Source organism: Dunckerocampus dactyliophorus, chromosome 8 (genome assembly GCF_027744805.1).
Source record: "Dunckerocampus dactyliophorus isolate RoL2022-P2 chromosome 8, RoL_Ddac_1.1, whole genome shotgun sequence".
NCBI classification, from domain to species: Eukaryota; Metazoa; Chordata; class Actinopteri; order Syngnathiformes; family Syngnathidae; genus Dunckerocampus; species Dunckerocampus dactyliophorus.
Genome location: NC_072826.1, coordinates 11,543,055 through 11,570,478, shown reverse-complemented (window position 1 = coordinate 11,570,478; position 27,424 = coordinate 11,543,055). Strand labels below are relative to the sequence as shown.

Sequence of the window (27,424 nt, the reverse complement as noted above, 5' to 3'; positions counted from 1 at the left end):
CAGTGCAATCTACCCCAATAGTACACCAATAGTACACCAATTTTTACAATAGTATAATAAAGTAAAAAAAATATATATATATGTATCATACTAAATATCATACTAATATCATACTAAAATAAGACACCCATTAAACTCAGTATAGCTAAATATAGTTGCACTTGAAATTATTCAACCCACATTCTAAATTACATTGATTTGTAGTTATTATAGTTTGTAATAAACAAAAAAAAACAATTTAAATATCTCAACACGCCTATTAAATGATTGTACATTTTGAAAATAAGTGTAATTTACAATTTCGAATGCAACTGTAAATATATATACTTTTAAAAGTAAATAAAACGATTGCAGTGTATTATTAAACATATCCTACAAACACATCGTTGTCAATGAGTTTACTTCCAGATCCTGGTCGATAGATGGCAGTATTGCGCAGTTGTCCTGCTGCACTCAGGAAAAGTCCTGCAAAAAAGAAGCCGAATGAGAAGCAAGAAGGAAGTTAAAAAATGAATAGGAGAAGAAGAAGAGAGGACCATAAAAACAACACGGGCTACTGGCAGTCTGTGTGCACAAACAAGGTTACACGCTTATCTGAGAGGTACATATCTTTATCACAGATACTTTATTTGTATTCACATATCAAATCGTTGTCAATCTTAACGGTGTCCATATTCTGTCTCAGCTGCTTGGTCGAGTCCCACAGGAAGAGGAAACAGTGGTTTATCAGCTAACTGTTACCTCTCGTCGCTAGCGAATAGTTAGCTCATCGATGAGACGTTTGGTCGTTACAGCCAAAATGTTTTGCTGTGTTGATGTCTTAGGGTCAACATTTAACGAAACAGCGGACAGGCAGGACAACTAAATTTATCCCATTTGACCTGCATGTGCGCTAGCCTTTTTTGGTAGGGTGTTTCCCCAGGCTAACAATCTGGGCGTCTAACATTAGCTGCCTTTACCTGATTGATATTAATGTCACAGTAGCGTTTTTCCACCAAGTGCATTGAAAGCTAGATTACACACCATTTTTAGGAGGCATTTAAAAAAAACTGATATGCCTTTATTTAGTTAATTCGACATTTGCTGCAGAGTTAAATATGTTTGCTGAAATTACACCTGTCACTGTAGTGGACTTGTTTTAAACGTTAATTCTGTTTAGGGGCGCCGCCAGGAATTCTGGACCTCATGACAAAAAATCGCATTCAGCTCCCCGTAGGAATATTTTAATTTTTACCTAGTACAGATAAGATAAAGTAAATCATGTCTGAATTTTTTTTAATCATCCTACACTCACCAACCTCAACATGAGGTACACTGCACAATCTAACAATATTGACTAGTTAATAGAGATACTAATTCCTTTTGTGGCAGTATAATGATATGAGAAACATGTCATTATGATGCTGTGCAGTTGCACACCACTGCACATAAACATTTTGGTAATTTAATACCTTGCGGACAGTGTCGATTAAAATTTTGCATTATTATCTCATATAGGCAGAATATTTCATGCTCTTTTATTGGATCTAATGGTGTGCAGGTGGACCTAATGAAGTGTCCATTGTATCAAAAGTGAAGAGTCCTGTTTGTGCTATAATGTACAATGTTGCTTTTCAGATACTATCCTTCTGCATGATGAGAAGTGTTTAAAAGCCTGACTCAGCTGCTGATATGGTGGACCTTCGACAAACGCTCAGCAGCCCCCAGTCTCACATTCGAGTGGGAGTCTGGGGAGAATATTGCAATAGATTATGGCTTTAGGAGATCATCTTCCACAAAAATCTATTTTGACTGCTGGGAAATAAGAGATTGGAAGATGGAGAGACTGGCAGCTGAGAGGGAGATGGACCCCCTTACAGATTCTGACGAAGAGCTGTCTGATGGTGATTCAATGAACAAGTCTTGTCAGTGGGAGAGAAGAGAGATGGAAGACAATGAGTGCAAAACTAATGCTCAGGACATCCCAAATCCAGCCACGCCACATGACTCTGGAGTTGGGGATCTCGAGTGCTGTGGAGCTACGGAAGGCAAAAATGACACTGAGGAGGTTTCAGATGGAATGGAACACGAAAGCACTGATGGTCATGAGAGCTCCCGGGTGATAAATCAAGAGGAGGATGAATCTGCAAAGGAGCAGCACATGAATGGCGAGTCGGGTTGGAGAAACTTTGGCGCAGGAAGGAAATGCAAACTGAGGAGCAGCGGATCAATTTCAGAGCAGAGCAACCAAAGTGCTTTCACACCGCCCTCCTTTCAAAAAGGCAACTTTGTGCCCAGCGCCGGCAGGCACAAGCAGGCCCGCAGACGCAACCACCACCATCAGCTGAACCGCGGACGCAGGCGCACAGGCAAACAGCTCATCTTTGCTTTTAAGGAGATCCTGTCAGAGTCTGTCAGCGTGTGGTGCATCTCCTGTGTCCACATGATGATTGAGATTATCGTTACATTAACTCATAATTGTGGCGTGGGTGTGGAGACCAGTGGGTTGACGCTTTACAGCTTGGGGCAGCGGCTCTTTGTAAAGATCACGGACATACCGGGAATGAAGGCAGATGCCAGTCGGATTTTAAAATGGACAAAATGCACAGTCACGCACGTGATGGATAAAGCTATTAGGTTACTGAAGTGGACTAAACAAGCGGCCTTATCTACACTCAGACTTTTTTGTGCTTTGGTCATGCTCGGGGCCCAGTGGGTTAAATGTATCTTGGTCCGGATTGGTGGAGAAACGGGGAAACGATATTGGACAGCTTTTCAGGAGTCACGTTTTTGGAAGAGGGTGCTGCTCTTGGTGGAGAGAGTCCGAAACTTCTTCAGGAGAGATGGACACGCAGAAGCACCCAGCTTTGAGTCACCGGGGAGAACAGGGAGAGGCCCACCAGGTCAGGAGCTGGAAAGACTGCTTGCTCTGGCGGAGGTCCCAGAGGAGGAGCTTGATCCCTTTACAGTGCTCGGTGTGGAGGTCCACGCCAGTGAGGCCGAGCTGAAAAAGGCCTACAGACAGCTGGCTGTCCAGGTGATTTAAGAAAATAAATAAAAAAGGCTATTCAAATGTTTCCATTGATTGCCTTAGATGAAATGATGACTAATAGATTTATCTTGTTTGCTCATGCTACCGTTTTCTCCAAACCTGTCTCTTTTAGGTCCATCCAGACAAGAATAAACACCCACGAGCTGGAGAGGCGTTCAAAGTACTGCGGGCTGCCTGGGATATTGTCAGTAACCCAGAGACAAGAAGAGAATATGAGTTGTGAGTACACAACATAGTAGTAGTAGTAGTAGTAGTCGACATACAGTGGAAGCTCTAAGGTTGAATACAGTCTGTTCCACGGAGCTGGTTAAAACATGAAAGTAAAGGCAGTTGAATTAATGTCCAACGTCCAACTGTCACCACCATAAAAACCTTTTCAGGTGGTTCTCAGTGGTCAACGTTCCGTGGTTACAAACAAAGTTTCGTGGTTACAACCATGCACCCATAAATTAGTTAAAAACCTAATTTTGTTCCGGAAACATGATACTTAAATTAAAAAATTCCTTTGTTGTTGAAATGGCAAGTGTTCTACTGTCGCTATTTGAGTTTTGAACTATTTTGCCTCTTTCCTGAATGCACTTGGGGAACACAAGATCAGAACAGCTTGCTGACAACCTCAACATGAACTCGGACCAGCGAGAGGTGCAAGTCCTTAAAATAAACGAGTTACAAGTGCTGACAGCTGCAAGCCAAGCTACAGTAATTGGCTAATTGCTCAAGTTGAAATCGGTTGCGTAGCAACAATGTCACGCAAAAAGCAAAATAAAACTGGCCCTCAAAATCCGGGTCATGGATTGTGTCCTGTGTTAAAAGGAAGACAATAGGATTTGATCCATCCATCCAGACTAGCCCGTCTGCTTTGTCCCTTCACAGGAAGCGCATGGCAGCAACTGAGCTCTCCAAGTCCATGAACGAGTTCCTCACCAAGCTGCAGGATGATCTGAAGGAAGCCATGAACACCATGATGTGTACTAAGTGTGAAGGCAAGCACAAGTATGTGTCTACATTAGCCCACACATCACCGTCACAAGTATTCTGTCGGAGGTGGAGCAATGTGGTCACTACTTTTACTGATGTCGTGTGTCATTGCTGACATCAGGCGCTTTGAGATGGATCGTGAAACCACCGAGGCCCGCTTCTGTGCTGAATGTAGTCGTCGCCATAGTGCTGAGGAGGGGGACCTGTGGGCGGAGTCTAGCATGTTGGGCCTACGTATTACATACTTTGCCTGTATGGATGGCAAAGTATATGATATCACAGGTGAAAACAATACATTAGATAGCATGTGGTTGCATTAAACACTGTTTGAGGTTTGAGTGTTTTTCTAAAATAATTGCTATGTTTCAGAGTGGGCGGGTTGCCAAAGGATAGTCATCTCTCCAGACACACACCGCGTGCCCTATCACATTTCCTTTGGGTCTAAGAACAACAGCAATCCCACCAGACACAGGTGACTATGCTCAGGAGAAACACTGTCCATTACTTCCATCATCTCTTCTGTTATCTGTTTGATCATCTCTTGTAGGGGTGTCCCCAATAAAACTTTTCCGATACTGCAGCCTTGAATGTCAACCGATCCAATATCAGCACAGATCATACATACATGCACTTTTGTTACTTGCTCAGTAGCGTGGAATGTTAGAAAGGCTCGATCAAGTGATATTACTCTAACAGGGAATAATAATCAGCAACAGTAGGTATGACAAAAACTGACGCATTTATGTGTTGACGCATCTGATGTATAGCTGAATCGACAATAGGGCATAATCTAGCGAGGCTTGACGGGCTCAATGAAGCATTTAAACCCGACATTACTCGCCACCGATTTTTGTAAAGCGTGAAAAGCTGGCAAAAAGTCGAAAAGAGCCAGCCCAAAGGAGCTTTTCACGCTTTACAAATGCTTCAAATAGTGGTGGATGTTTCAGGAAGCCGTGGTTTTGCAAAAATCCTTCTTCAAATATGCAGTGAGGTTGGTCGTATTAAACTTCCCCAGTTCTGTGCCTCCACGAGAAAACTGTGCATGACAAGTCTTACACTCATCTGAAATGTCTTTTTCAGACTTTTAACTAAAAACACAGCCACACGGCTGACATCACCCCTACTCCTTGTTAAACACGCTGGCACGCGCTGTTAATGTTTTAAAGAAATAGTAATAATAATGAATAAATAAATAATATGAAATAGTGTATTTAGAAGGTCATCAACAGGTTTTCTATGCTCTTAACTATGTAAATATTCCATTTATAAATAAGGAATTCTACTTCGCAGAAATTGACCTATCACGGTCAGGTCTGGAAAAAATTATATTCCATCTCTTCTCACTCGCTTCTATCTCTTCATATTTGTTCATTTTCGCTTAATTTCGCTTCATACCGCTATCATTTTTTCCATAATCTCTGTTAGAATCTCTTCCAACATTTTATTCCATTTTTTCTGTTTTAATCCCTTCCATCCCCTCTTCTATGTCTCTATTATCTCTTTTTGTCTGCCCATGGTCGTCCTGCAGCTCTTATGTCTGATCTTCTATTTCTCCCTGATGCCTATTATTGTCTCTTCTCTGATCTCCTCTGTCCCAGTACCTTTCAACTTGTCAATTTTTTTTTGGCTTCTAGTCTGCGACCACCTGATCTATATGTTTATTAATATTTCACACAACCGTCCTGCCTCTTGTCTTTCAGGACACACTCTGAGCACGGCCCTGGTCCAGCCAACCCGGCAGATTTGCAGGACTTCTTCAACCGCATCTTCAAGGGTGGAGCCCCCAATGACATGCCTGCCAACGGGGCCTTCTTCCCCTCAGGTCCATCTCACCACCCCCCACCTGGTGCTGGTGCACCCCCGTTCTCTCCTCCTCCAGGCCAAACAGGTTTTTTCATGCCAGGTGCCCATCATCGGTCCGAGTCCGGTGAGCCCCCCTGGTCTGAGGGCGGAAAACCTCCCAGGAGGAAGAAGAAGGTCCGCAAACCCTTCCAGAGGTGAAATCTGCTGACATGGGACATATTCACTGAAAAACAACCCAGGGACACATTAAGGAAAGGCCTGTGTGGGTCTACTTGCCTGTCGGCATGCTGACATCCCAGCTGGAGGTACTTGCTAAGGCTGTGGTCTCACCAGACCACACACAAAACCTGAAGATGAGCTGTGGGCATCAACACGTTGGAAGGTTGAAGGTGCCAGTCATGGTGCTTTGCTTTGCTCATTTCACTGACATGTTCACATTTTCACTGACTGTAGCCTTGCCATTCTTCTGCATCCTTTCCTGCCAATTTGCGCCATTTATTCACCTGGTCTCTGCCACTTTAGTTGGAAATTAAACTCGCTAGCGACAGCAACGCCAGGCGTGGCTTCACATAATCTATCAGTGTTTCAGTGCTTCACTGCTTCAGTGTGACACTACTATATTTCATGCAGGTACATTTTTAAAACATCAGTCATGTCCCTTCTGTTCTTCCAAAGTCGACAATTAAGAGATTTTGATGTCAAATCTAGACTTAAAGTAGAAATTTGTAAAATATTTCAAATTTTTTTGGGACCATCATCCAGACTTGTGTTTAAACAGGATGGATTGAAATCTAATGTAAAACCAAAACATTCAGAAGCGAGACCGTAGATGATGTTTTACAGGCCTCGTGATTGGCCTACACTTCCCTCAGTTGTTCGCTCATGGGATTACACTGTCAAACTAAAAACAAGCCACATTGACGATTGCAACAATCAGCAGTGTTGGTAGAATTCTGCTTATTCCGCATATTAACTTTAGAGGCGTGTTTCGTCTCAGTAATTCATTTTCTTCCCCACCACCTTGTTTTTTTATATATATTAGGCTGTACGCCATGTGTCTTATGCTTTAATAATTTGATTTTACAAACATCCAGTTCACGTCACCTGAGCTCAAATGAAAAGTAGTAACAAAGGGTCATTTTTCAAACATTTCCAAATGTCAAGGTGACTGATTAATTAAAGGAAAAAAAATAGTGCTAGAGGGCAATCATTATCAGTAACGCTGCATCTGCTGTCACTCTAACAACATGAAGGGTTCACTCTCTTTTTCTGCTGCTTGCATTAATAATCACAGATAACTTCAGGAAAACTATGAACTGTTTACACCTCCCATGTCAAGATTGCCAGTCCAAGCGTGATTCTATATGACATTTGATAACAGTTGTTTGTTTTTTTTTTCCCCCCGCCCCTGAGTCATTTGATATGAGTGCATTTTGTGTTTAGTTTGCACACCCACCTGAGCCTGTGACCTCAGACTGTGTTGGAGCAGGCCAAGCTGTTTGTGCGTAGCTGCTGCACAAAAGACATATGAAGTGTCGCTGCATTGCGACGCCTCTGTGGGTTTTGAGTGTTTTTATTTGTGGCAAATAAGCGTGTTGAAGCAGGATGCTGCCATGTTTGTCTCTTTGTGTCAAATGGTTCATGCATTTGTGGTGCTAGATCAGATGAGCCATGCCATAACCACAAAATTTTAGGATGCTTGAAATCAGATTGATATTCATCAGTGGCACTGTAACAACTGAAAGAACAGTTATCTTGAATTATATTTTGCTCATAAAGTAGCACAATTTTAAGTTTAAGCTTTGATTTTGTTTTCTAACGGCGTGCAATCCTTGTCAGGCTTTGGTTATCTAATTTCTATGAAGATTGAGAAATAGTAAAACTCAAGACTTGCACACGTTTCAAGTGTGTTACAATTCTCTCAGATGTTCTCGACTTGGAAATGTAGATTGCAGGATGGCATAGGTGCTGTTTAAAGTTCAAGAAGACAACACAACAGCCAATAGTTGTTTGTTTTAATGTTTGTTTTTTTTTAAACACAATATGCAGAAATATTGAAATTAAAACATTCATTTGACAATCATCAGGGGGTTTTGTTCCCTGGCAGGCAGACAGTTTTAAAATATCACTGTTAGTTGCCCCTGCTTTCTCTGGTTTTCAAAGTAAAGATAATTTCTTCAATGCAATATGTTTGCTCTGGTTTGTATACGTCACCATTTCACTCAGCTCTTCTAAAAATGCATATATCAACAACTTAAAGTGACATTAGAATGAAGAATACATAGGTTATTGCAAACAGTAGGCTGCATCGGCCCAATATTTCATTTTACTGCTTCACATACTTTATCCATTGTGACCCTTTTTTTCTTTTTGAAGGCAGGAGGCGAGTGCATGTGATTGGCTGTGCTCCTTACATGGAGATATTTCAGAGAGGTGCAGATGGCTGCACACCTCTCTATCCACTTGACATATTTATAGCCTCTTACAGGTCAGCTCAACAATGAAATAATACTTTCCATAGCTACAAGCTTGACTCTTGACTAGGCCACGTCGCCATACCACACCAGTGTTTATCATACTAGAGTCTTACTGCTGTTTACATGATCCTGCTGAAGGTATACAGTACAGGTATGTTAAACATAGAAAACCTCTGTCTGCATAATCTTACAAGCATCAAAGCTCTTGTTTTCTGATCTAACAACAAGACAAGTTTCATGGCACTTGATCCCCAAAGCTTCATATCATCATTTGGCCCATACTTTGTTACATATACACACATTCATATATATTTTTGGTAAAAAAATAAAACGTTTACCATTAAAATACCCTCTTTTCCTCTACTGCAGAAAACAAATTACATATTTCCTTTCAGAGCCCTGATGATGATGCTCAGCCTTACATATACACACACATATATTTTTGGTTAAAAATGAAATGTTTACCTTTAAAATACCTTCTTTTCCTGTACTACAGAAAAGAAATTACAACTTTCCTTTCAGAGCCCTGATGATGATGCTGAGCTGGGAACTATCTCCATACGCCACCAGGCCTCCATAGTTAGCCCAGCGGTCAGCACCTTTACCCTCACTGTAAGGCTGATGATAGGTCAGTTCTACCTTCACATCAGAATCGCACTCTAAACTTTTCGTCAGGTCCACCACTCCTCCTCCAAGGGCTCGGAGCAGCGCATGAGGGGCGCAGGAGTCCCACTTAAAGGTGCTCCCTTCTGAGAGGACATATGCATCAGCCAGGCCCTGAATGACGCACAGGATTTTGTAGCCAGCCCCAGAGGCATACATCAGCTTTTCCGGACCGCACAACAAGGCCAGAGTTTCCTTCACCGCTTGCTTCTCGCTGGAGCTCAGCACCACCGACAACGGCTGACTTCCTGTTGTTAAAGATTTGGGCCGGGACACTGAGCACACATTGATGTCGCTGCAGGACACGCCCCAGAAGATCTTCCCCTGCCAGCTGATAACACAAATGATGAGGTGAGAATAAGATCAATGTCTGTCAACATTACGCACACATAAATATAATGCAGGCACACTGGCTGTAAGGTCATAAACACCTGGCAGAAAATGAATAATAATAATACATCTCATTTAAAAGCGCTTCAGGAAACTCAAACACACAAAGCAATAAAATACAGAAAATATACATTAAAGCAATAAAGACAGAAAATCAGTGCGCGAAAAACAACTTAACATACAATGAAATGAAAGTATTAAAAAAAGCCAGTGTAAAGAGGTGAGTTTTGGCTTGAGTCTTGAAGGTGTATAAGTCAGTACAATTACGGCTGTGTGTGGGGAGGGAGTTCCAAAGGGACGGGGCAGTGAAGCTAAAAGCTCTGTCGCCTGAAGATGATAAATGTACCCTACTGGTCTCAAATTGAGGTTTGCTGTTGTAAAATATGGATTTCCTGTCAGCACCTGAAAGTGAAAGAAAATATGGAGGTGGCCTCCCTTTGCAGCTACAGTAAAACAGCTTGCACTCTTCAGGGAAGACTTTCTACAAGATGTTAACCTTGTGTTCATCACAAAGGTGTTTGATGTTGCACATTCTTACACACCAAAAGTCATCCGAACATGCCTCTATGGCCCTTGCTGTGTGCACTGGGTCATGCTGGAACAGAATAGGGCCTTCCATCAGCTGTCCAAAATGTCTTAGTAAGATGAAGAATTAAGATTAAGGGGGCAACTAAGGGGTCTCTCTATATCTAATGTGTCTTAATGCTTATGTCCATACAATGAACAACATCTCTTTGATGACAGTAGATCGCACTGTTTCGGAGAAATACTCACCTTCCACTTGCCGGGTCTTTGTGGTTGAACGGCTGGTTGATGACGCCCATGACGGGCTCGCCTGTGCTGCGCAGGTAAACCCCGATGAGGACCAGAGCACAGTGCAGACCTGAAGGTGACAGATGGCCGTCTTCCACCACCTCCTCGCGGCCCTCTATGTACTGACTGGTGGCGTCTAAACAAACCAAACGCTCAGTTCTCTAAACAATGTTGGTTTTCTGAGCATTGATGACGAAGCACTCACCTATCGGGTCAATCCAGATGCCAAGCTCAGAGGGGTTGAGTGGCACCGTTAGTCCGTCCGTGCTGGTGTTAATGGTGACCGGGTCTTGGTGAATTGCTCGTGCCAGGAGCGTTGCCGCTGTCAAGTCACCGTCTAGCACCGTGGCCAGAAGCGTGGCGGTGTCCTCTTCAGTGCTGCGCACTGTCACAGTCACACACTCGCCTGTGAGGCAGTGGCAGTGAGGCATTAGTCCATCGCACCATGACGACGTGACTTTTATATCGTCTTTAATGTGGAACAGAAGAGGCCAACTAAACACTACGATGTACGGAAATACATGGTTTGTTTGTGCAACAGTTTTTGATCAATCGAGCATGAATATGGAACTTCAGTGGGCCCAAAGGTCATTTCATTTGAGACCGAACCTTAGTTGATGCAAGTTCAGCCAGTTCAAAGCATTAAGAGACTCCAGCTTGGGGACAGCAATGTAGACTGATGAATGCTCACTAACTGGCCAGCTACTATTTTTACTGGTTAACAAAGGGTTATACCTTTTATTGTATATTTTTTATATCAATGACTCAGATATAAGATGGTATGTTTCCCTCAACAAAAGTCTGAAAAAGAAAGATTGCCTAATATGTGGGGTTAAGAAATGTATACATGCAAACCAACAGGTGGCACCACATGAATTCTCCTTAAGCTTTTCTTCCTGGCACTCACACACACACACACACACATGCAGGTACGCACAGACACCAGTGATTTGGAAAAATGCAGCTGCGACATAGCGACCAGCAGGGGAAAAAAAGGTTGTTTGCAAGTTAGCCAACAACAGAGGGGGTCTAATGCTAATTATGCTAATTTTACGATAATGATGACCAATGAAGCAATCACTTTTATTATTATTATTATAATTAGACTCCTTATTGATTTCTTTTGTTCTTCTTTAAAGAAAGTGGAAGGACAGCTGACAGGGAATTTTCTTGATAGAAATGAATAGAGAGCCTGAAAACATGACACGCTCACTCAATCGACAGTACATTCACTCAAGTCAAACTTGGTAAGGTGTTCTCAGCAACATCCACAGTTTAACTGCAGTCATCCAATGCAGGCTTTCACAAACTTTTGCAGTATGAGACCCAAACTACAAATTCGACTCCCTGACAATCCATGACCCAATAAAAGCGGCATAGATAGGGTAATAATTACCAAGTCCGTTTTGAAACTTGTTGGATTCTTCTCCATGAATGAAGCCGACCATCTCAGGGAACTGAACACACACACACACACACACACACACAGAACGACCAAGAGGACATGAATGAGCAAATATACAGCCAGTTTATACATAAATCAAGGTGACCTCTCTCTCCCGTTATACCTGAGCGCCAACATCATTGCGGATCACCTCCTGGATCACAACATCTGCCAGTGTCTTGAAGTCCTGCACAAACTTCTTATTCTTATCATCTCCTGTCTTTTCTTGTACCAGGAGCTGAAAGAGGGGAGCCTCCTGCCTGCAGACGCGAGCAACGTTGGCAGCTTTCTCCGACACCCGCAGCAGAAGCTTCAGCAGGTCAGCCATCTCTGGACATAGGAGGACCCGGTTTTAGTCCAAACAGAGATGGCAAGTGTTCGTGTGAGGCTTGCCTTTGCGCTAAGAATAGGCTCAAATGAATATAGGGCATTTGTGGGGAAAAAAGATCGGATGTGGGTCAGTGCAGCACTAAACCTGTACTCTATTGCTAAAGAAAAGGACTCAGAGACTTCTTCCAAAGTCTAAATTGATTTCCAAACTTCTTTTAATGTGGAGGAATATCCATATATACAGTTATATTTTTAGTAGTGGTGGTAAATCAAGTTCATCCTATATGGACTCGCATTACTCTGAGTCACTCACTAAAGGTGTCCAGTTTACTTGAGTCACTGTTGTTCATGAACAGCAGTGTTTAACCACTCCTTTATTACAATATTTAATTTATTATTTTGATTCACTGACTCAGGTGAAGTCAGTGAATCACTGACTTACAGTAACTCCGCTGACTCGAGTCAGGGAATTATTCCGTCATTCAACGAATTCAAATGAATCATCTGAGTCCACGGTGTTCCCGGCGAATCCACGAGGAAAAGTGAAACGATTCAGCAGAGTCATCTGAGTCTGCTTTGTTTCTGGTGAGTCGACTGGCGTCAATTAACCAATTCAAATGAATCAACTGAGCCTGCTGTATTTCTGGAAAGCGTAAGCGACGCTGGCTTGCTTCTCCTCCCTCCAAATTCTTTACTTGAAGTTTTTCCCTCCTTTGAAGGCGCCATTTTTAAATGTGTCAAAACAAACAATGCAGCAAATTTAGGAACCTCTGAGCAAAGAAATTGGCAAACCCGAGCACTTATTTAATACTTTCTTGCCTCATTACAAGAATTGCCAAACGTCAAATAATTGCCAAAAATACACTTCATTCACCATCGTTCATGACTACTACACATGAAGCTAAATGGCTAGCCAGCGAGACTTGTGGTTACGCTCAGAAAAACACTGCCCCTTGCGTCTTGGCAGAGAATTACAAGTCACACGTTCAGCCCCAGCCTAACAGCCACAATAAGTATAACAGGATCAAGCAGTGACTGCACTTTAGCCTTAACTCGGGTCATTGAAGTAATTCAATGTAATCGTCTGCATCCACGGTATTTCCGGTGAGTGCGCTGCTCTCTAATGGAGAGCTCATGATTCCTGATGATTCGAATCGATAACCCGGCACTTAAAAAAACGATTATGTCAAACATTCACAAAAAATTATACAAATAAACAAAATAACATCTGTCACAGGTGGGTGTCCACTCAAGTGACAGTAATAGTGCGTATAGAACACCATTACTGACGCTTTATGTTTACAACACAAGCGGCTGTAAAAGCTGAGGTTTAGTTCATGTGACTTTAACATTTTATGACTTACTATTGTGCTCTATCTCATGGCTACTAGTGGGTATGCTTTAGTCTCAAACTGGCTGCAAAAAAATGTAAAAAAAAAAAAAAAGAAAAAAAACAACAACCAACCTTACCTTATTTTGTCTGTCGCCTTGTCTTCCTGGGCCGTGCCGGCCTGGCCAAATCGTGTTATTTTGATGTGAGTGGCCGCAGACGTTTACGTTTGCATTACTGACACAAGTTTTAATGCTCCTCTGCTCCACTTTCTTGATTTCAAAGCCAGTTTGGGATGAAGGAAAGAAGGCGGTGGTGCGTTCACGTCAAAGCAACCCGGAAGAGACGTGAGCGGGCGGGAGGAGGACACAATAGAGGAAGCGTAGGCACGCGGTGCGTTCGGGTGCAATCCCAACATTCAAGCTTCATATACAGTAATTGGAAGATTACTAAAGTCAAGTCCACACGATCACGGATGTTGTCAAAAACGCACATTTGCCCCTCTATGGTGTCAAATAATATCCATCCACACGGTGACATTTTAAAAGTATTTCTGTTCACACGAATATTCATCCACAGGCTGTCGTGCGCATGCCAAAGTAATGATGGCGCTGCAGCCTGGGCTGTCAGCAGAAGCGTCGATAACGTAATTTCCGTAGACGCACAACAACAAACATGGCGATTCACAGAAGCTACACTGCTCGGGAAGTAGCGTTACTTTTCAGTAGTTTATTTCACGTGTCTGCAAAATTTATTGAAGATAAAAGTGAAAATGGATGGAATATGTTCTTTATTAAAATGTAGCAGATGATGATTATCACTACAGTGCTGTGAAGTGTCGTTTACTTTATCGATCAACTAAGAACTCCATCTTCATTGCTGAAATAATTGTGTATCCTGCAAATAAACAAGACAGGCATTTATATCAGGGAAGCTTTCAATATGCGGGCGAAGCAGCTCAGTCAAACATAATCACAATGTTCTTGCCATGCGAACATTCCCACGCCATTCATACAAAATGACCACATGCTTGTGAAAGTTGTCCCATCAGCAATCGGGTCTTGTCCCAAATCGCCATCGTTGACGGGAGCGTCGCAGCCGTTTTAGAGAGCAAAACCGCAGTAGCGTCCTCCGAAGCCCGTAATGGCGACTTTGTTCGTCAATGTAAAGTAAAAGTTGGCGTATGTTTACTGTTATACACACAAAAAGTCATTTCAGGGTGCATAAAAGCAGCAATGTTATTTTTACTTATCTAATGTGGAAATAATGACACATAATTGTTATGTACTGTCGGCAACAAAAGAAAAGCGTCTTCCAAAGCCACACGCATACACTGAAGCCGGAGTTTTCGAAAATCTGCACCCTGACGGGTGTTTTCCAAACCTCCATTTGCATATGGATGAGAGGCCAAAACGCACAGAAAAATATTTTTTAAAAATCTGCATTCGTGTGGACAGGGCCTCGTCAACAAAATACTGCAAATAGTCTCCTAACAGGGGTGTCATCTCAGGTGGGGGGAAAGTTAGGACAATTCCAGGCTCATGACAGTACTGTTCCCAATGTCCACTCAATGTTGAAGAGATGTGTCAGCCAAGACAGTCTCACAACATCCAGAGCCTTTAGGAATTCAGGGTGAAATTTGTTCATTCCCAGAGCTTTGCCACTGAATTTTTTTTTACCATGTCAGCTACCTTAGACTCTGCTTCCTCTACAGAAGGTATGTGATTGGTATTGAGAAGGGCCTCAACGTATTGGTAACTTTCACTTGTATAGCTTGTATAACCTTTTACTCAAAGGTAGCCAAAGCACTTTGACACTTCAGCATGATCATGGGAGGACGAAGGATCGAACCTGCAACCTTCAGGTTGGGAGACGACTACTCTACAACCTGAGGCATGCTGTATTCTTCCACCGCCCAATTATATCCTCAGGTGAGGTCAGCAGGCCTCCATCCCCACTGTAAACAGTGTGGACATGGCACTGCTTTCCCTTTTTAAGGTGTCGGACGTTTTGCCAAAACCTCTTCAAAGCTGTATATCGTGCTCCACGCTCGAAAAGACTCCTTCTTGAGCTCGATGGCCCCCCTAACCTCTGGTGTCTGCCATCGAGTTCAGGGTTTTCCACCACGACTGGCACTGCCCACCTTGCGACCACAGCTCAGATCGACTGCCTCAGCAATGGAGGCACAGAATACAGCCTGTTCGGACTCAATATTGTCATCCTCCCCTGGGAAGCAGGCGGATGAGAGTTGATGACTTGACTAACGACCCTGACAAATGTTCCCAGAACCCCGTCACTGTACGCTTGTGCCTGACAGGTCTGTCTGACATCCTCCCCTGCCATTGAATCCGACTCATCACCAAATGGTGATCAGTTGATAGCTCAGACACTCTTGACACCCTAATGTCTAATGTCCCTAATGTCTAAAACATGTGGACACAGGTCTGATGATTGGACTGCAAAGGGTGTCCTAGTGCCAGGTGCACTTACGGACATCATTATGTTCGAACATGGCATTTGTTATAGACAAGCTGTGGTTAGGACAGGAGCCCAGTAACATAACACCGCAGTGGTTCAGACTAGGGAGGCCATTCCTCCCAGTCACGCCTCTCCAGGTCACACTGTCTTGCCTCCATGTGCATTGACGTCCTCCAGTAAGAGAAAAGTCCCAGGACAAGTGTCTTTGTTGCACAATGTTAACGTGGGATTTTTTTCATTGCCTTAAAAAAAAAAAATCACCCTTGGTCTGACAAAAATCAATCTGTTCATTTGATCAAGTGTACTGTATGTGTGTGCTAGCTAGAGTGTGTGCATTTAGCATGCTTATATGTGACTAATTTATCCTTTCAGCCTGTCATGAATTTTGTAGTGCTCCGTCTGTCCGCACCAGTCTGAGCCCGCTTCAAACAAATGCTGTCCTGAATATGCACTTGCTGTACTGGACTGGATCTGAATCCGTCATCACAACCGTCCCGACAAGCTGCTCACGTTTTGTTCTATGCTGCATCAGATCACTGCACAGCTGGGACCAGGCATCTTCCGCGTAGCTGACAGATCATGCTGGCACCCCAGCTGCCTTAGATGAGTACCGCCACCGTCCACTTCAGACCAGGCTGCTGTAGTGGATTAGTTCCCTGAGGCACAGCCACCTGAGCCAGATGTGCAGGGCCGTCCTGTCCTGTCAGGGCCCGCCAGAGACCTCTCTACTTAAGGGACTCCACTACTGACTTTTAAAAGAAATATTTACGAATTGCGTTTTTAGCGAGTGCCCAGCCTGTAATGTGGCAGAAAACCCCCTAGGATATGCAGATAGGTTACCCAGCTAGGTTGGCTGATTCTGTTTTGCTGGCTTGCATAAAGCCTTGTTGTTCTTGTTTGCGTTATTTAAACAGGGCTATTAAATGTATTATGTATCATGCATATATGTACATACGCTGTACGTAACACTGTGGTGCATTGGAGTTACAACATTGTGCTGTTTTGTACCATAAAGCACTGTTAAGCACATGTGTGTGATTGCATCAGATGATGGAAATAAAGTTGTGTGAGCACACAGTCATTGTCCATGCGTTCTTGGACATAACAGGCTCTCCAACAGAATTTTATACATCCAATCATTTGCAATACCAAAGCTTTCCAGATTAGAGATCGAACATGGAAAGACAGAACATTGCAAAATCTTTTCCTTGTATTTGAATAGCTATTGATGTAACGCAACTTTCCACTTTAGAGGCATTTCAGTATGTTTCAACACATTGACAACCAAATCTCCCACCCACAGGTTTAGGACATACTGTGCAACCAAACGTCTCTCATCATTTCACCAGCAAATGAACCACATTTGAAGCCATGAAAGTGTTGCTAATGCCCCTTCATTTAACCACTGGAGTCCATTAGAGGCAATAAAATGGAGAAACGCGATCATACCCAAATGACAATTTAAATTTAATGGATTTTTGGTCAAGCTTAAGACGACCAATATCCATTATATGTGCATTAAACCATCCACGGCTGCATAAGCAGCCTTGGTGTGGTCGATCAATATAGTTGAGTGGGTGAGGCAGGCAACACACTGCTAGAGAAGCCATCACTTGTATTTAGGATCCCTAAGACACAACACTTTCTTCTCATGGAGGTAAGAAAGACCAATATGTTCAAGGTAAATTGTTTTATTTTCTACATCATATATTTTACACAAACATTACGGAGGAAACAGATTCTGCATAATAGAGCAGTGTTTCTTTGTTTTCCCGTTCTATTTTAGAAATGATTGCAACAAAGTCACTGAACTATTGTTTACAGCAGGATACATGGCAGTAAAAGAGGAAAATGATTGTGCTTTTTTTTATTGCAGGCCTCAAAGGAGTGCATGTCCAACTTGGAGAGTGGCATGGTCACCATCATCAGAGTGTTTCACAAATATTCAGGTGACAAGTGCAAGTTAAAGAAATCAGAGCTCAGAGCGCTCATCAACAACGAGATGGGCCATTTCATAAAGGTAAGTGAAGGATTTCAAGAGTCGTACCTTCAGAGAATGTATATAATGCATATTTAGTTAGTGTTACTCTTCCTCCAAGAGTTTGTGCCAAGGCTATGTTACCAACTATACCTCAACTATACCTCAAGTTTAATTAGAAATTGCAACAGTCATGGTGTTCTTCCTCCTGTTTCATCTTCTTTCATTTACACTTCTTGTTGAGCAGAAAATCCAAAGGAATGAGCTGGATGACCTCTTTGCTGACATTGACCAGAATGGAGACCTCGAGATTGACTTCAAGGAGTTTATCGCCCTCATCGGCATGGTTACGTCAGCATGTCATGAACTCTTCGTCCCGTCTCATGGTAATGCATTATTGTATGTGTTAAGACCATACAGGAAGCTTACCCAGATTCAAAGTGATGTTTTTATTTGGGCAATAATGATACTTTAGCTAGAAAGTGGTAAAAGACGATTGTAAGACATTTTTTACATTTTGACAAAAAGTTTTGACTAAAAGGTATGTCCAATGTTTCCTGTAGATATTTTAGAATTGTGCAAAAGAAATGTAGAAAAAAACAAAGAAAATATTTTCCTTTTTTCCTCACTTTTTATAGTCTTATGCTACTTTATTAGGTCATTTCCAGCCACAGTTTATCTACCTAACTAATGTCAAAATTATGGGGCCTAATTTTGGTGGCAATTCCTTTTAAATTGAATATGCTCAAGAGGTACATTTTCGACATTTAAGAGTAAATGTCACTGCAAAAGGAAAAAATAAAAATAGCAAAAACGTTACTGACAAATTCGGACTGGTGGCTGAACCTGTGATAAAAATGTGCTCAGCTCCCTTGTAAATATCAGAAATATATATATTTATTACTTTATTGGCAAAGATATAGAGTTATATATAGTTTTTGTGGCAAAAGGGCTTTTGCACCACTTCTTGGACCTCTAAGAACTTTAAGCCCTCAGATTTTTATCCAGAAATTGCAACATATTCCTCCAAGAATCTTCCTGTGCAGCAGCGTGGGGTGCGGGGTGACCCCCCCACACAGCGATCACTGCAGGAGTAACACATCAACACACCATTTAGCTAAAAGCTACATATAATACAGTGGTGTGAAAAAGTCTTTGCCCTTTCCTGATTAGTTTTTTTGCATGTTTGTCACACTTAAATGTTTCAGATCATCAAACAAATTTAAATATTAGCCAATGACAACACAACTGAAACGTTTTATCCTTAGCAGCAACACCAGCAATGAAGCGTTTGCAATAACTTGCAATGCGTTTCTTACAGCGCTGTGGAGGAATTTTCGTCCACCCATCTTTGCAGAATTGTTGTAACTCAGGCACATTGGAGGGTTTTCCAGCATGAACCGCCTTTTTAAGGTTATGCCACCGCATGTCAATAGGATTCAGATCAGGACTTTGACTAGGCCACTCCAAAGTCTTCTTTTTGTTTTTCTTCAGCCATTCAGAGGTGGACTTGCTGTGTGTTTTGGATCATTGTCCTGCTGCAGAACCCAAGTTTGTTTCAACTTGAGGTCACGAAGAGATGGCTGGACATTCTCCTTCAAGATTTTTTGGTAGACAGCAGAATTCATGTTTCCATTTATCACAGCAAGTCTTCCAGGTCCTGAAGCAGCATGAACACTGACCTTAACTGAGGCAAGTAAGGCCTGCAGTTCTTTGGATGTCGTTGTGGTGTCTTTTGTGACCTCTTGAATGAGTCGTCGCTGCGCTCTTGGGGTAATTTTGGTTGGCCGGCCACTGCTGGAATGTTTGCCACTGTTCCATGTTCTTGCCATTTGTGGATAATGTCTCTCACTGTAGTTTGCTCTAGTCCCAAATCTTCAGAAATTGCTTTATACCCTTTTCCACTTGAACTCAGGTGTGATAAACCACAGTTAAGTTATGTTTTAACAGGGGGCAATCACTTTTTCACACAGGGCTATGTAGGTTTGAACTTCTTTCTCCCTCAATAATACAAAGTTTAATTTAAAAACTGCATTTTCTTTTCAGTTTTGTTGTCACTGACTAACATTGAAGTGTGACAAACATGCAAAAAAAAAAAATCAGAAACACTTTTTCAAACCACTGTGTATGTATGTCACCTTTTTCTGGTCGGACTTTCCACATGGATGCTCTTGAATGTGGTGAGTAAGGTGGTTCGATCAGGTGGCCAGCGTCAGGATATGACAAACATGTATATAGATGGGATTTACCAGCAGCTCTCAGCCGTTCTTCAATCTGATAACCACAAAAACACAGCTGTAATAACTTTACGTGCACTGCAAAAATCAACTGGGAAGAATAAGTCGACAGATGTACCAAGTTTGAATTCTCAGCGCTTGAAGTACTCTGATCATCCTCTCCCAAAATGTACAATAGTGGACAGGCCAGGTTCTCAATCTACAAGGAAATCATTGGCAAGACACATCAGCAGTGTTTTTGCATTTTGCATATGTGCCAAGATGGACTTCACATCACCTCCACTTGCGTGTCAGGGGAGTGGTTGACAGGCAAAGACATATCCCTAAAAGTTATATAGCCTCGCTCATCCCTTGGCCAAAATCTCTGGTCGCTGAAAGACAATTGTAACAGAAAACCTCCCATCATTCTAAAATGTTCAGTACTTTTTTTTTTCTTTTAGAAAAATGCAGATGATATTCTACACATACAAAGATGTCAATGTCAATAATCATCACTACCAAGACTGTATTTTATAGCGTTAACTTGACTTTTAAATACCTTTCAGAAATGTGAGGCCTGCAAAAGGTTTGTGTAACCTTCAGGTTGGTTCCTACTGGGCCGTTGATACAAACCAAGCAAGATGGCTGGAGAAGAGAATGTAGTACAGTGGAACCTCAGTTAGCGTCCACCCCGGTTAGTGTGTTTTCCGGTTAACGTTGAAAATTTATGGCACATTTTTGCATGCATTCACCAGTTAGCATACAATATGGCGTGCGTCTTGTGTTGTCAGCACACTGCGTGAGTCCAACTGTGGCTAATGTATTTTTTAATCACAAAATGTCTTTCCTTGTTAGCATCATATTAGCTAACTTACAAAATGGTAACCGGATCAGGAAGTTACGTCGCCTGTCTATGATGTCGTCAGCAGTTGACTCTCAAAAATGTTAACATAAGACAAGCTTTATAGTTTTACATGCATGAAACAATTCTAAATGCACATAAATGATGAATGAGAGATAAATAAACATTTAAGGTTACTTTTACCTTAATTGAAGACGTGATTGTTCCCAAAGACACGATGTAGCAGCAAGATCAACCACCATCACCTTCCTGTTTTCAGTCACATCAAGAATCACGTCTTACGTGAAGATAAAAGTAACCTTAGATGTTCATTTATCCCTTTGATTTGTCATTTGTATGTATTTATATGCATTTAAATAGTTTTATGCATGTAAAACTATCATTGTAACGCTATAAAAATGTGTTTTGTGTTAACATTTTTGCCCTTCTGGAATGGATTAAGTGTATTTACATTGTTTCTTATAGGAAAATTAGATCCGGTTAGTGTCCGTTTTGGTCGGACCTTCTGGAATTAATGATGCTAACTAAGGTTCCACTGTACGTAAACGTTAGTGAACAGCATTCCTTTCAACACTCCCGTTCTCCCCGATCAACCCTCGTATTTTGCCCTTCTTTCCCATCGCCCTCCCGTTGAAATAGTTTCCCGTGAATTTGCCATATTAACTTTCATATAAAAAAACAACTGCATGTTATAATACAGTAATTTGACACGGGGTTCAGAGAATGTGCTTTTACCGTGAGGACAATGACGCAGCTACACAAAAAAGGAAGAAAAACACCAGCTTTTATAAAGAGGACCTCTTGTCGAAAGTGCTTCAGGCTGATGTGAGAGCTGTCAAGTACCCCACACACACACACACACACACAGTGCAAAAGCAACCAAAAGATCAGATTTGATTTAACATTTATGTTCATATTTGACTTGGCAAGTTCAAGAAGCTGCTATACATCCAGACTGTAGATTTAGATTCAGAAAAAGAGGTAAAATAACAACTTTCCAACCTACATTGGCATCAGTGAGGGTGGCTATTCGGAGAGCCAGGTAGACTCCGTAGGAGAGACTAATGATGCCTACTCGGTCGCCATACACCTGAGGATGATCTCGTAGTATGTTAAAAGCTTTCTAAAAGAAAAAAAAAAGAAAATATTAAACAGTCTTAGTCATTTAATAAATGAAATCCAGGTTTTGTGATGTAACATTTGAAGAAATTTCCATGGTAATAATAGCTAACAGTGCAGCTTTCAGAGTTGTTGGAGCTTGGCTTTGGGCTCCTAGTACTTTGTACTGCTTTTCTTTTCTTCACATCTATCGGGCTAGAAGACTGTCATTAAATTTTGCCATTGAAAATCAATTTTGGCATTACAGAAAAAGGTGTATTGACACTGAAACAAATATTGGCACTTGCAAAGGTTCCATGTAAAATGAAAACAGGCATTACGGTTATTATTGTCGATATTTTTGTATTATAATATGCTTTTTCAAAGTGAGTCTTCAAATTTACCCTTCATCCAAATAAAATATTGTATTTTTTATGTTTGTATTTTTATTCAATGGAAAATGTTTCTATGCCAATACTTGTTTAACATAATATTTTCCTAGTTACAGCATAGAAAACCTGTTTATGACTTTCTAAACACGGGTTTTAACATTATTATAGCCCTGTAGACATGAAATAACACCCCAATAGTCACTTTTACACTCCTGTTATTCTTTGTTTACGTCACATTGCGCAGGCTACGGTATCACTGCAGGGACATAAGAGACGGCCGCTGCTCTAGTATAGCAAGCTAACGAGCTAACTAATTAGCCTCTCCAATTGACTTATTCTAAAGTTGTAAAAGTTTTTCAAACGGAGTGGGGAAGAAGGACAAAGAAGGCAAAAACTTACCACTCACACACTGAGTGAGGAATAAGAGGAGAACCTTTTTTCACTCGGTCTCAGCCATGGCATGTTGGCTCGGCTCTGCTGGTAAGGTAACCTAATTAACGCCATGTCTCATAACATGACTGATGCCAAATGATGACAATATTACATGTAACTTGTCTTTCAATATTTTTAGAGTAATAATAGGCCATAGTCAACCATGAAACAGTGTTGTTTATGAATTAATTATCTTTTGAAGAAACGTAATATAGTGAGGGAGCCAAATTCTAACCGCATTATAACGAAGGACGTGTGTACATCTTTTTCTACCACGCCACTGTCTACATTTATTTTCAATGACAAAACTTAATGGCAGTATTCTGGCAATACACCTACTGTAACAAGTGTAAGGCGCACATCCTTGGGGGAAAAACTTTTTAAAAATGGCACACTGGATTAATTTTTGGTTAATTTAGTTTGGAGGATGGAGCCTGGCTGGGATGGAACTGTACAAAGTATGCTCATGATTACTGAATTTGAATTTGTCACAGACTGGTCCAGATGGTGCTCCTCTGGGAGGCTGACTCCCACACTTAAAAAACCCCTGGCAGACAACATATAGGAACTTCTTGCCTTCAGATATGCGTTGGAGTTATTAACATCAAGTTGAATTGTTAATTCCTTGTGGTCCATGAAGGCGATGCTGAAGGTTGCAAAGCCCCTGGATGCCAACAGGGCTGATCGGTACTCCACTAGTCCTCCACCCATACCCCACAAGTCCAACACGGCCGGAAACTTGCCGGGGCCTGCCAAGAAACCGCACCAAGATTAAAAATCAGTACTATAAGAGAGTAACACTTGTGGTTAAATGTAGACTTACCTGGCGGCAAGAATAATGTTCCCACAACTCCATTTTGGCGAATGCTTATTCTTTTAACACCTGGTGCCGTGTACCAGCGTTCTGTGGCTACAGCAGCCAGCTCAGTGCTCTCTCTCTCACTGGCAGACACGTGGCCCTCCAGTAGGGAAATGTCCACAGTGAGGGGGGTCTCAACATTCTTGACCCTTAACCTTTGCAAAAAACACCACAGTCATTTTCATTTTCTCATTCGGGTCACAGGTGAGCTAGAGCCTATCGCAGCTGACTTTGAGCGAGAGGAGGGGTATAGCCTGGACTGGTCAGCTGTCAATCACAGGACACATATAGACTAACAATCATTCAAATTCACATTCACACCTATGTAAAATTTAGAGTCTCCAAATACCCCAACATGCATGTTTTTGGAATGTGGGAGGAAACCCACGCTAGCATGGGGAGAACATGCAAACCTCCCACACTGTTTGGGGTCCAGGGCAACATTCGAATCCAGAACCTGGCTCAATAATGCAAAAGCAACTGCTTTATTTACTAATATCCATCCATCCATCTTCTATGGCGCTTATCCGCACTCGGGTCGCGGGTAGGGATGTCCGATAATATCGGCCACCGATAATTATAATATACCAATATTGGCATACAAATGTGATATCGGCCAACATCGGTATGTTTTTTTTCCCTACAATGAAAGCCGATATAGAGCTTATAGCGCCAACGTCGCAAAAATGCAACATTGTTGAATCATGGAGTTAATACTGCTCTGCTATCATTCCACATACCATTACACCAGAGCTAAAAAAAAAAAAAACATGACAACGCAGCGTAATAGGTAGATAACAACAGACAAGACACTACCAACGGATAATACTGAATAATCAACAACTACAGTATTTGAGCTCTAAACATGTAACTTAGCAGCCATTCACAACAACAGTACAGCAAAGCACGCTGGGAAACAGGAAGCGCTGTTGTCAAAGCCATATACGCAGACGCCGCATCGAGCGTTGAGCCTTACGTAAACGTTGCCGCCATATTGGATGTGGCAAGGCTGCGGTGTAAGCGAATATAAATACTGTTAAATGTACTTACAGTACTTTCATAAAGCGCCTTTCTACAAAGAAATTTAAGTTAATGCCTTTTGTTTATACATTCACACACGCACTAATATACTTGGGAAACAGATAGGCACCGAAAACATGTATTGTACATGTATTTGATCTTGATTAGTAGTTTTAATGCAATAAAATAAGAATATCAACTATAAACATGAAAGTTATCAATCAAAGTAATAATCAGCAAAGTCACGCATTTCAAACAATACCCCTTTAACTAAAAATAAATAAAATCTTTCCAAAAATAAATAAATGAAGGCAAAAGAAACACAAATGATTCTTATATAAAATATGTAATACATTAATTATCTACTCAGAGATGGGTGGAGTAGCCAACAAAACAACTGTACTCATTTAAGAGTATTGTTACTTTAGAACAATTTTACTCAAGAAAAAGATGTCATGTTACACATATCGGTATCGGTGGATATCGGAATTTGGAAATTGAGAGTTGGACAATATCAGCATATCGGTTATTGGCAAAAAAGCCAATATCAGATATCCCTAGTCACAGGTATGCTGGAGCCTATCACAGCTGACTTTGGGTGAGATTTACTAACACGATTTGTATAATTTAAACACAATTATAAACATAGGCTGGGAATTTGCATTAGTTATGTATTTTTTCCTGCCAACTTTAGTTGTTCTACTATTCTACTGATGTTCATAATAGTTAAATGAATGAGATTCCTGACTGACACATACAAGCTGGAGTCTTAAATAGAACCTAGGAACACAATACAGAACACCACTAACGACATATGTCTTTTTTTCCCACCTACCTTAAATTGTCCCTTGACCCAGGTGCCGGATGCAGGCTCCAGAAGAGACCCATGGGTTCACATCCCAAATACGAACCGCCCACTGAATGATCCCTGGCTACTGTTGGAGGCACAAGAAAGCAGAGGGGCAGAAGAAACACATTTTAGAGTTTGACAGTTAACTCATCGTTTCAGCTAAAAACTTTAATCAACCAGAATGAATAATTACTAAATAACAATTACATTCTCCAAACAATGTATTCATCTTAACTTCATTTTTGTTGCCTTAGTGGTTCTTGTTATTCAGTAGGCATTTTGTTTAACTATCTCAATGTATGTCGGTAATAGGTATGTTTCACTTGTTAAAAAATAAATAAATACATGGCTTCAAATTACACAACATTGTGTAATTTCCCCTTTGAGGGATTATAAAATATAAATAATCATAATAATAATACCAAATAATCAGTGTTAGGCAAATTAAAAAGTGTATTAGTTACAGTTAGTAGTCAAACCTGTCTTAGCGGCCACCTGTATAGAACGGCCCCCTGCCTATAGCGGCCACTGAAAAATCCCCCCGCAGAAAACTTGCATGTTATAGACCCTGTGTATAGCGGTCACCTGTATAACGCGGCGAGCGGCCGCCCATTTTGTATCCCTTGGTCAGTATATGACCGCATATAGCCAAAATACCGACTCAACCAGAAGCTTCATGCACGAAAAAGTTTTGTTTTTAAGCAAAGAAGCCGTCGTGTGTAGACTAGCTGAGCTTGTGATTTGCAATTCTTGACCAAAACGCTTGGGGGCAGTGTTTTCCTGAGCGTGCGCAACCACAACTTGTTGACTAGCTATTTTGCTTGCGAGTAATGAACAATTGCAACTGTAGCGGCATCCAGGTAGTTGATATAGATATCTGTGCAGAATAACGCACCGCATTTCACTGTCTATAACAATAGCGGTGTTGTAATGTTTAAAAAAGGAATTACAGTGTTCCCTTGTTTATCGCGGGGGATAGGTTCCCAAAATAGCCAGCAATCAGTGAAATCCGCGAAGTAGCCAACTTACCTTTTTTACAATTATTATATATGTTTTAAGGCTGTAAAACCCTTCACCATACACTTTATACACTTTTCTCAGACAGGCATTAAAATTTGATCACATTTCTCTCTTGTTTAAACACTAACTCTCTTGTTTGAATTTTAATGATCAACCTACTAGGTTGGACACAAGAAATTAAGTGGCTCGCGTGTGTTTCACTCCTCTGACTGTGTCTCAGTGGCGGTTCTGGCTTGAATGACAAAGTTGCCACAAAAGTCTACAAAATATATTAATAAATGGGCCAAAAAATATTAAACACAACACAAATAGAATGGAAAATTATGTTTTCTCCAGTGCACAAATCCTTCAAGTACAACCCCTACGAAGTCAGCATGTCTTCTCAATCAGAGTCATTTGCATCGTCTGCATCCACCTGTGTGTGCTCCTTGTTCTGTGTTTTAGTGGTGTTTTTCTTCCTTTTTTGTGTAACGCCCAAGTACAGAAAGATGCTTCAAAATATTTCACAAGCTCCCCTTAAATTGCATTTAACTTAAATCCACATTTACGCAATTAAAAAACTCAAACAAATGAACAGCAGTTAGCATATAGCCATCAAGCAACGTTAGCTTGTTTGATCATATACATTCCATAACGTGGTGCACATAAAGTGATGCTATAGCTCCATGCCTTTATCTTTGACCAGTTTCTTCTCTTCTTCTTTCCTCTTTTTTGTAAATTGTGCAACAGATGGCTTTGACTTTCTTTGTTCCATATTTTGTTGAAACAAATTAATGGCACTTTTGTCATCTCCCACCGTCACCCAACCAGCAGTCCAGGCTAAACCAACTCATATCCATTCACAAGTCTCTCCTTTTTATTTTACATTTTCATTGTTAAATAACACGTTTGAGTCTTTTGGTCTCCGATATAATTAATATAATATAATATAAACATATTATTTTACTGTATTTTTTACTG

At 41.3% G+C, this 27,424-nt stretch overlaps 3 protein-coding genes across 5 annotated transcripts; 2 read left to right on the top strand and 1 right to left on the bottom strand.

Moving 5' to 3' along the window:
• Window positions 1-478: 478 nt before the first annotated feature.
• dnajc14 (DnaJ (Hsp40) homolog, subfamily C, member 14) lies at window positions 479-8,581 on the top strand. Of its 2 annotated transcripts, none has more exons than XR_008572274.1 (7): window positions 479-601; window positions 1,618-3,016; window positions 3,144-3,250; window positions 3,905-4,014; window positions 4,131-4,291; window positions 4,379-4,481; window positions 5,710-5,855. XR_008572274.1 is itself a non-coding variant. In XM_054785108.1 (7 exons), exons 2-7 carry the CDS (start codon window positions 1,817-1,819, stop codon window positions 6,008-6,010), a joined length of 1,992 nt encoding a protein of 663 aa, XP_054641083.1. In that variant the 5' UTR covers window positions 479-601; window positions 1,618-1,816; the 3' UTR covers window positions 6,011-8,581. The 2 variants fall into 2 exon arrangements, 1 of the variants encoding a protein (XP_054641083.1); XM_054785108.1 differs by having other exon boundaries at window positions 3,905-4,024; window positions 5,710-8,581.
• inpp1 (inositol polyphosphate-1-phosphatase) lies at window positions 7,813-13,623 on the bottom strand. Its single transcript, XM_054785122.1, has 6 exons — window positions 13,400-13,623; window positions 11,724-11,929; window positions 11,552-11,612; window positions 10,361-10,561; window positions 10,117-10,291; window positions 7,813-9,283 (listed from the first exon to the last, which is right to left on the bottom strand). Exons 2-6 carry the CDS (start codon window positions 11,925-11,927, stop codon window positions 8,794-8,796), a joined length of 1,131 nt encoding a protein of 376 aa, XP_054641097.1. The 5' UTR covers window positions 11,928-11,929; window positions 13,400-13,623; the 3' UTR covers window positions 7,813-8,793.
• Window positions 12,331-25,790, top strand: LOC129186658 (protein S100-B-like). Of its 2 annotated transcripts, XM_054785131.1 has the most exons (4): window positions 12,331-12,514; window positions 17,614-17,757; window positions 17,963-18,101; window positions 25,452-25,790. In XM_054785131.1, exons 2-4 carry the CDS (start codon window positions 17,629-17,631, stop codon window positions 25,517-25,519), a joined length of 336 nt encoding a protein of 111 aa, XP_054641106.1. In that variant the 5' UTR covers window positions 12,331-12,514; window positions 17,614-17,628; the 3' UTR covers window positions 25,520-25,790. The 2 variants fall into 2 exon arrangements, 1 of the variants encoding a protein (XP_054641106.1); XR_008572275.1 differs by lacking the exons at window positions 12,331-12,514; window positions 17,614-17,757; window positions 17,963-18,101 and adding an exon at window positions 22,549-22,763.
• The last annotated feature ends 1,634 nt before the right edge of the window (window positions 25,791-27,424 follow it).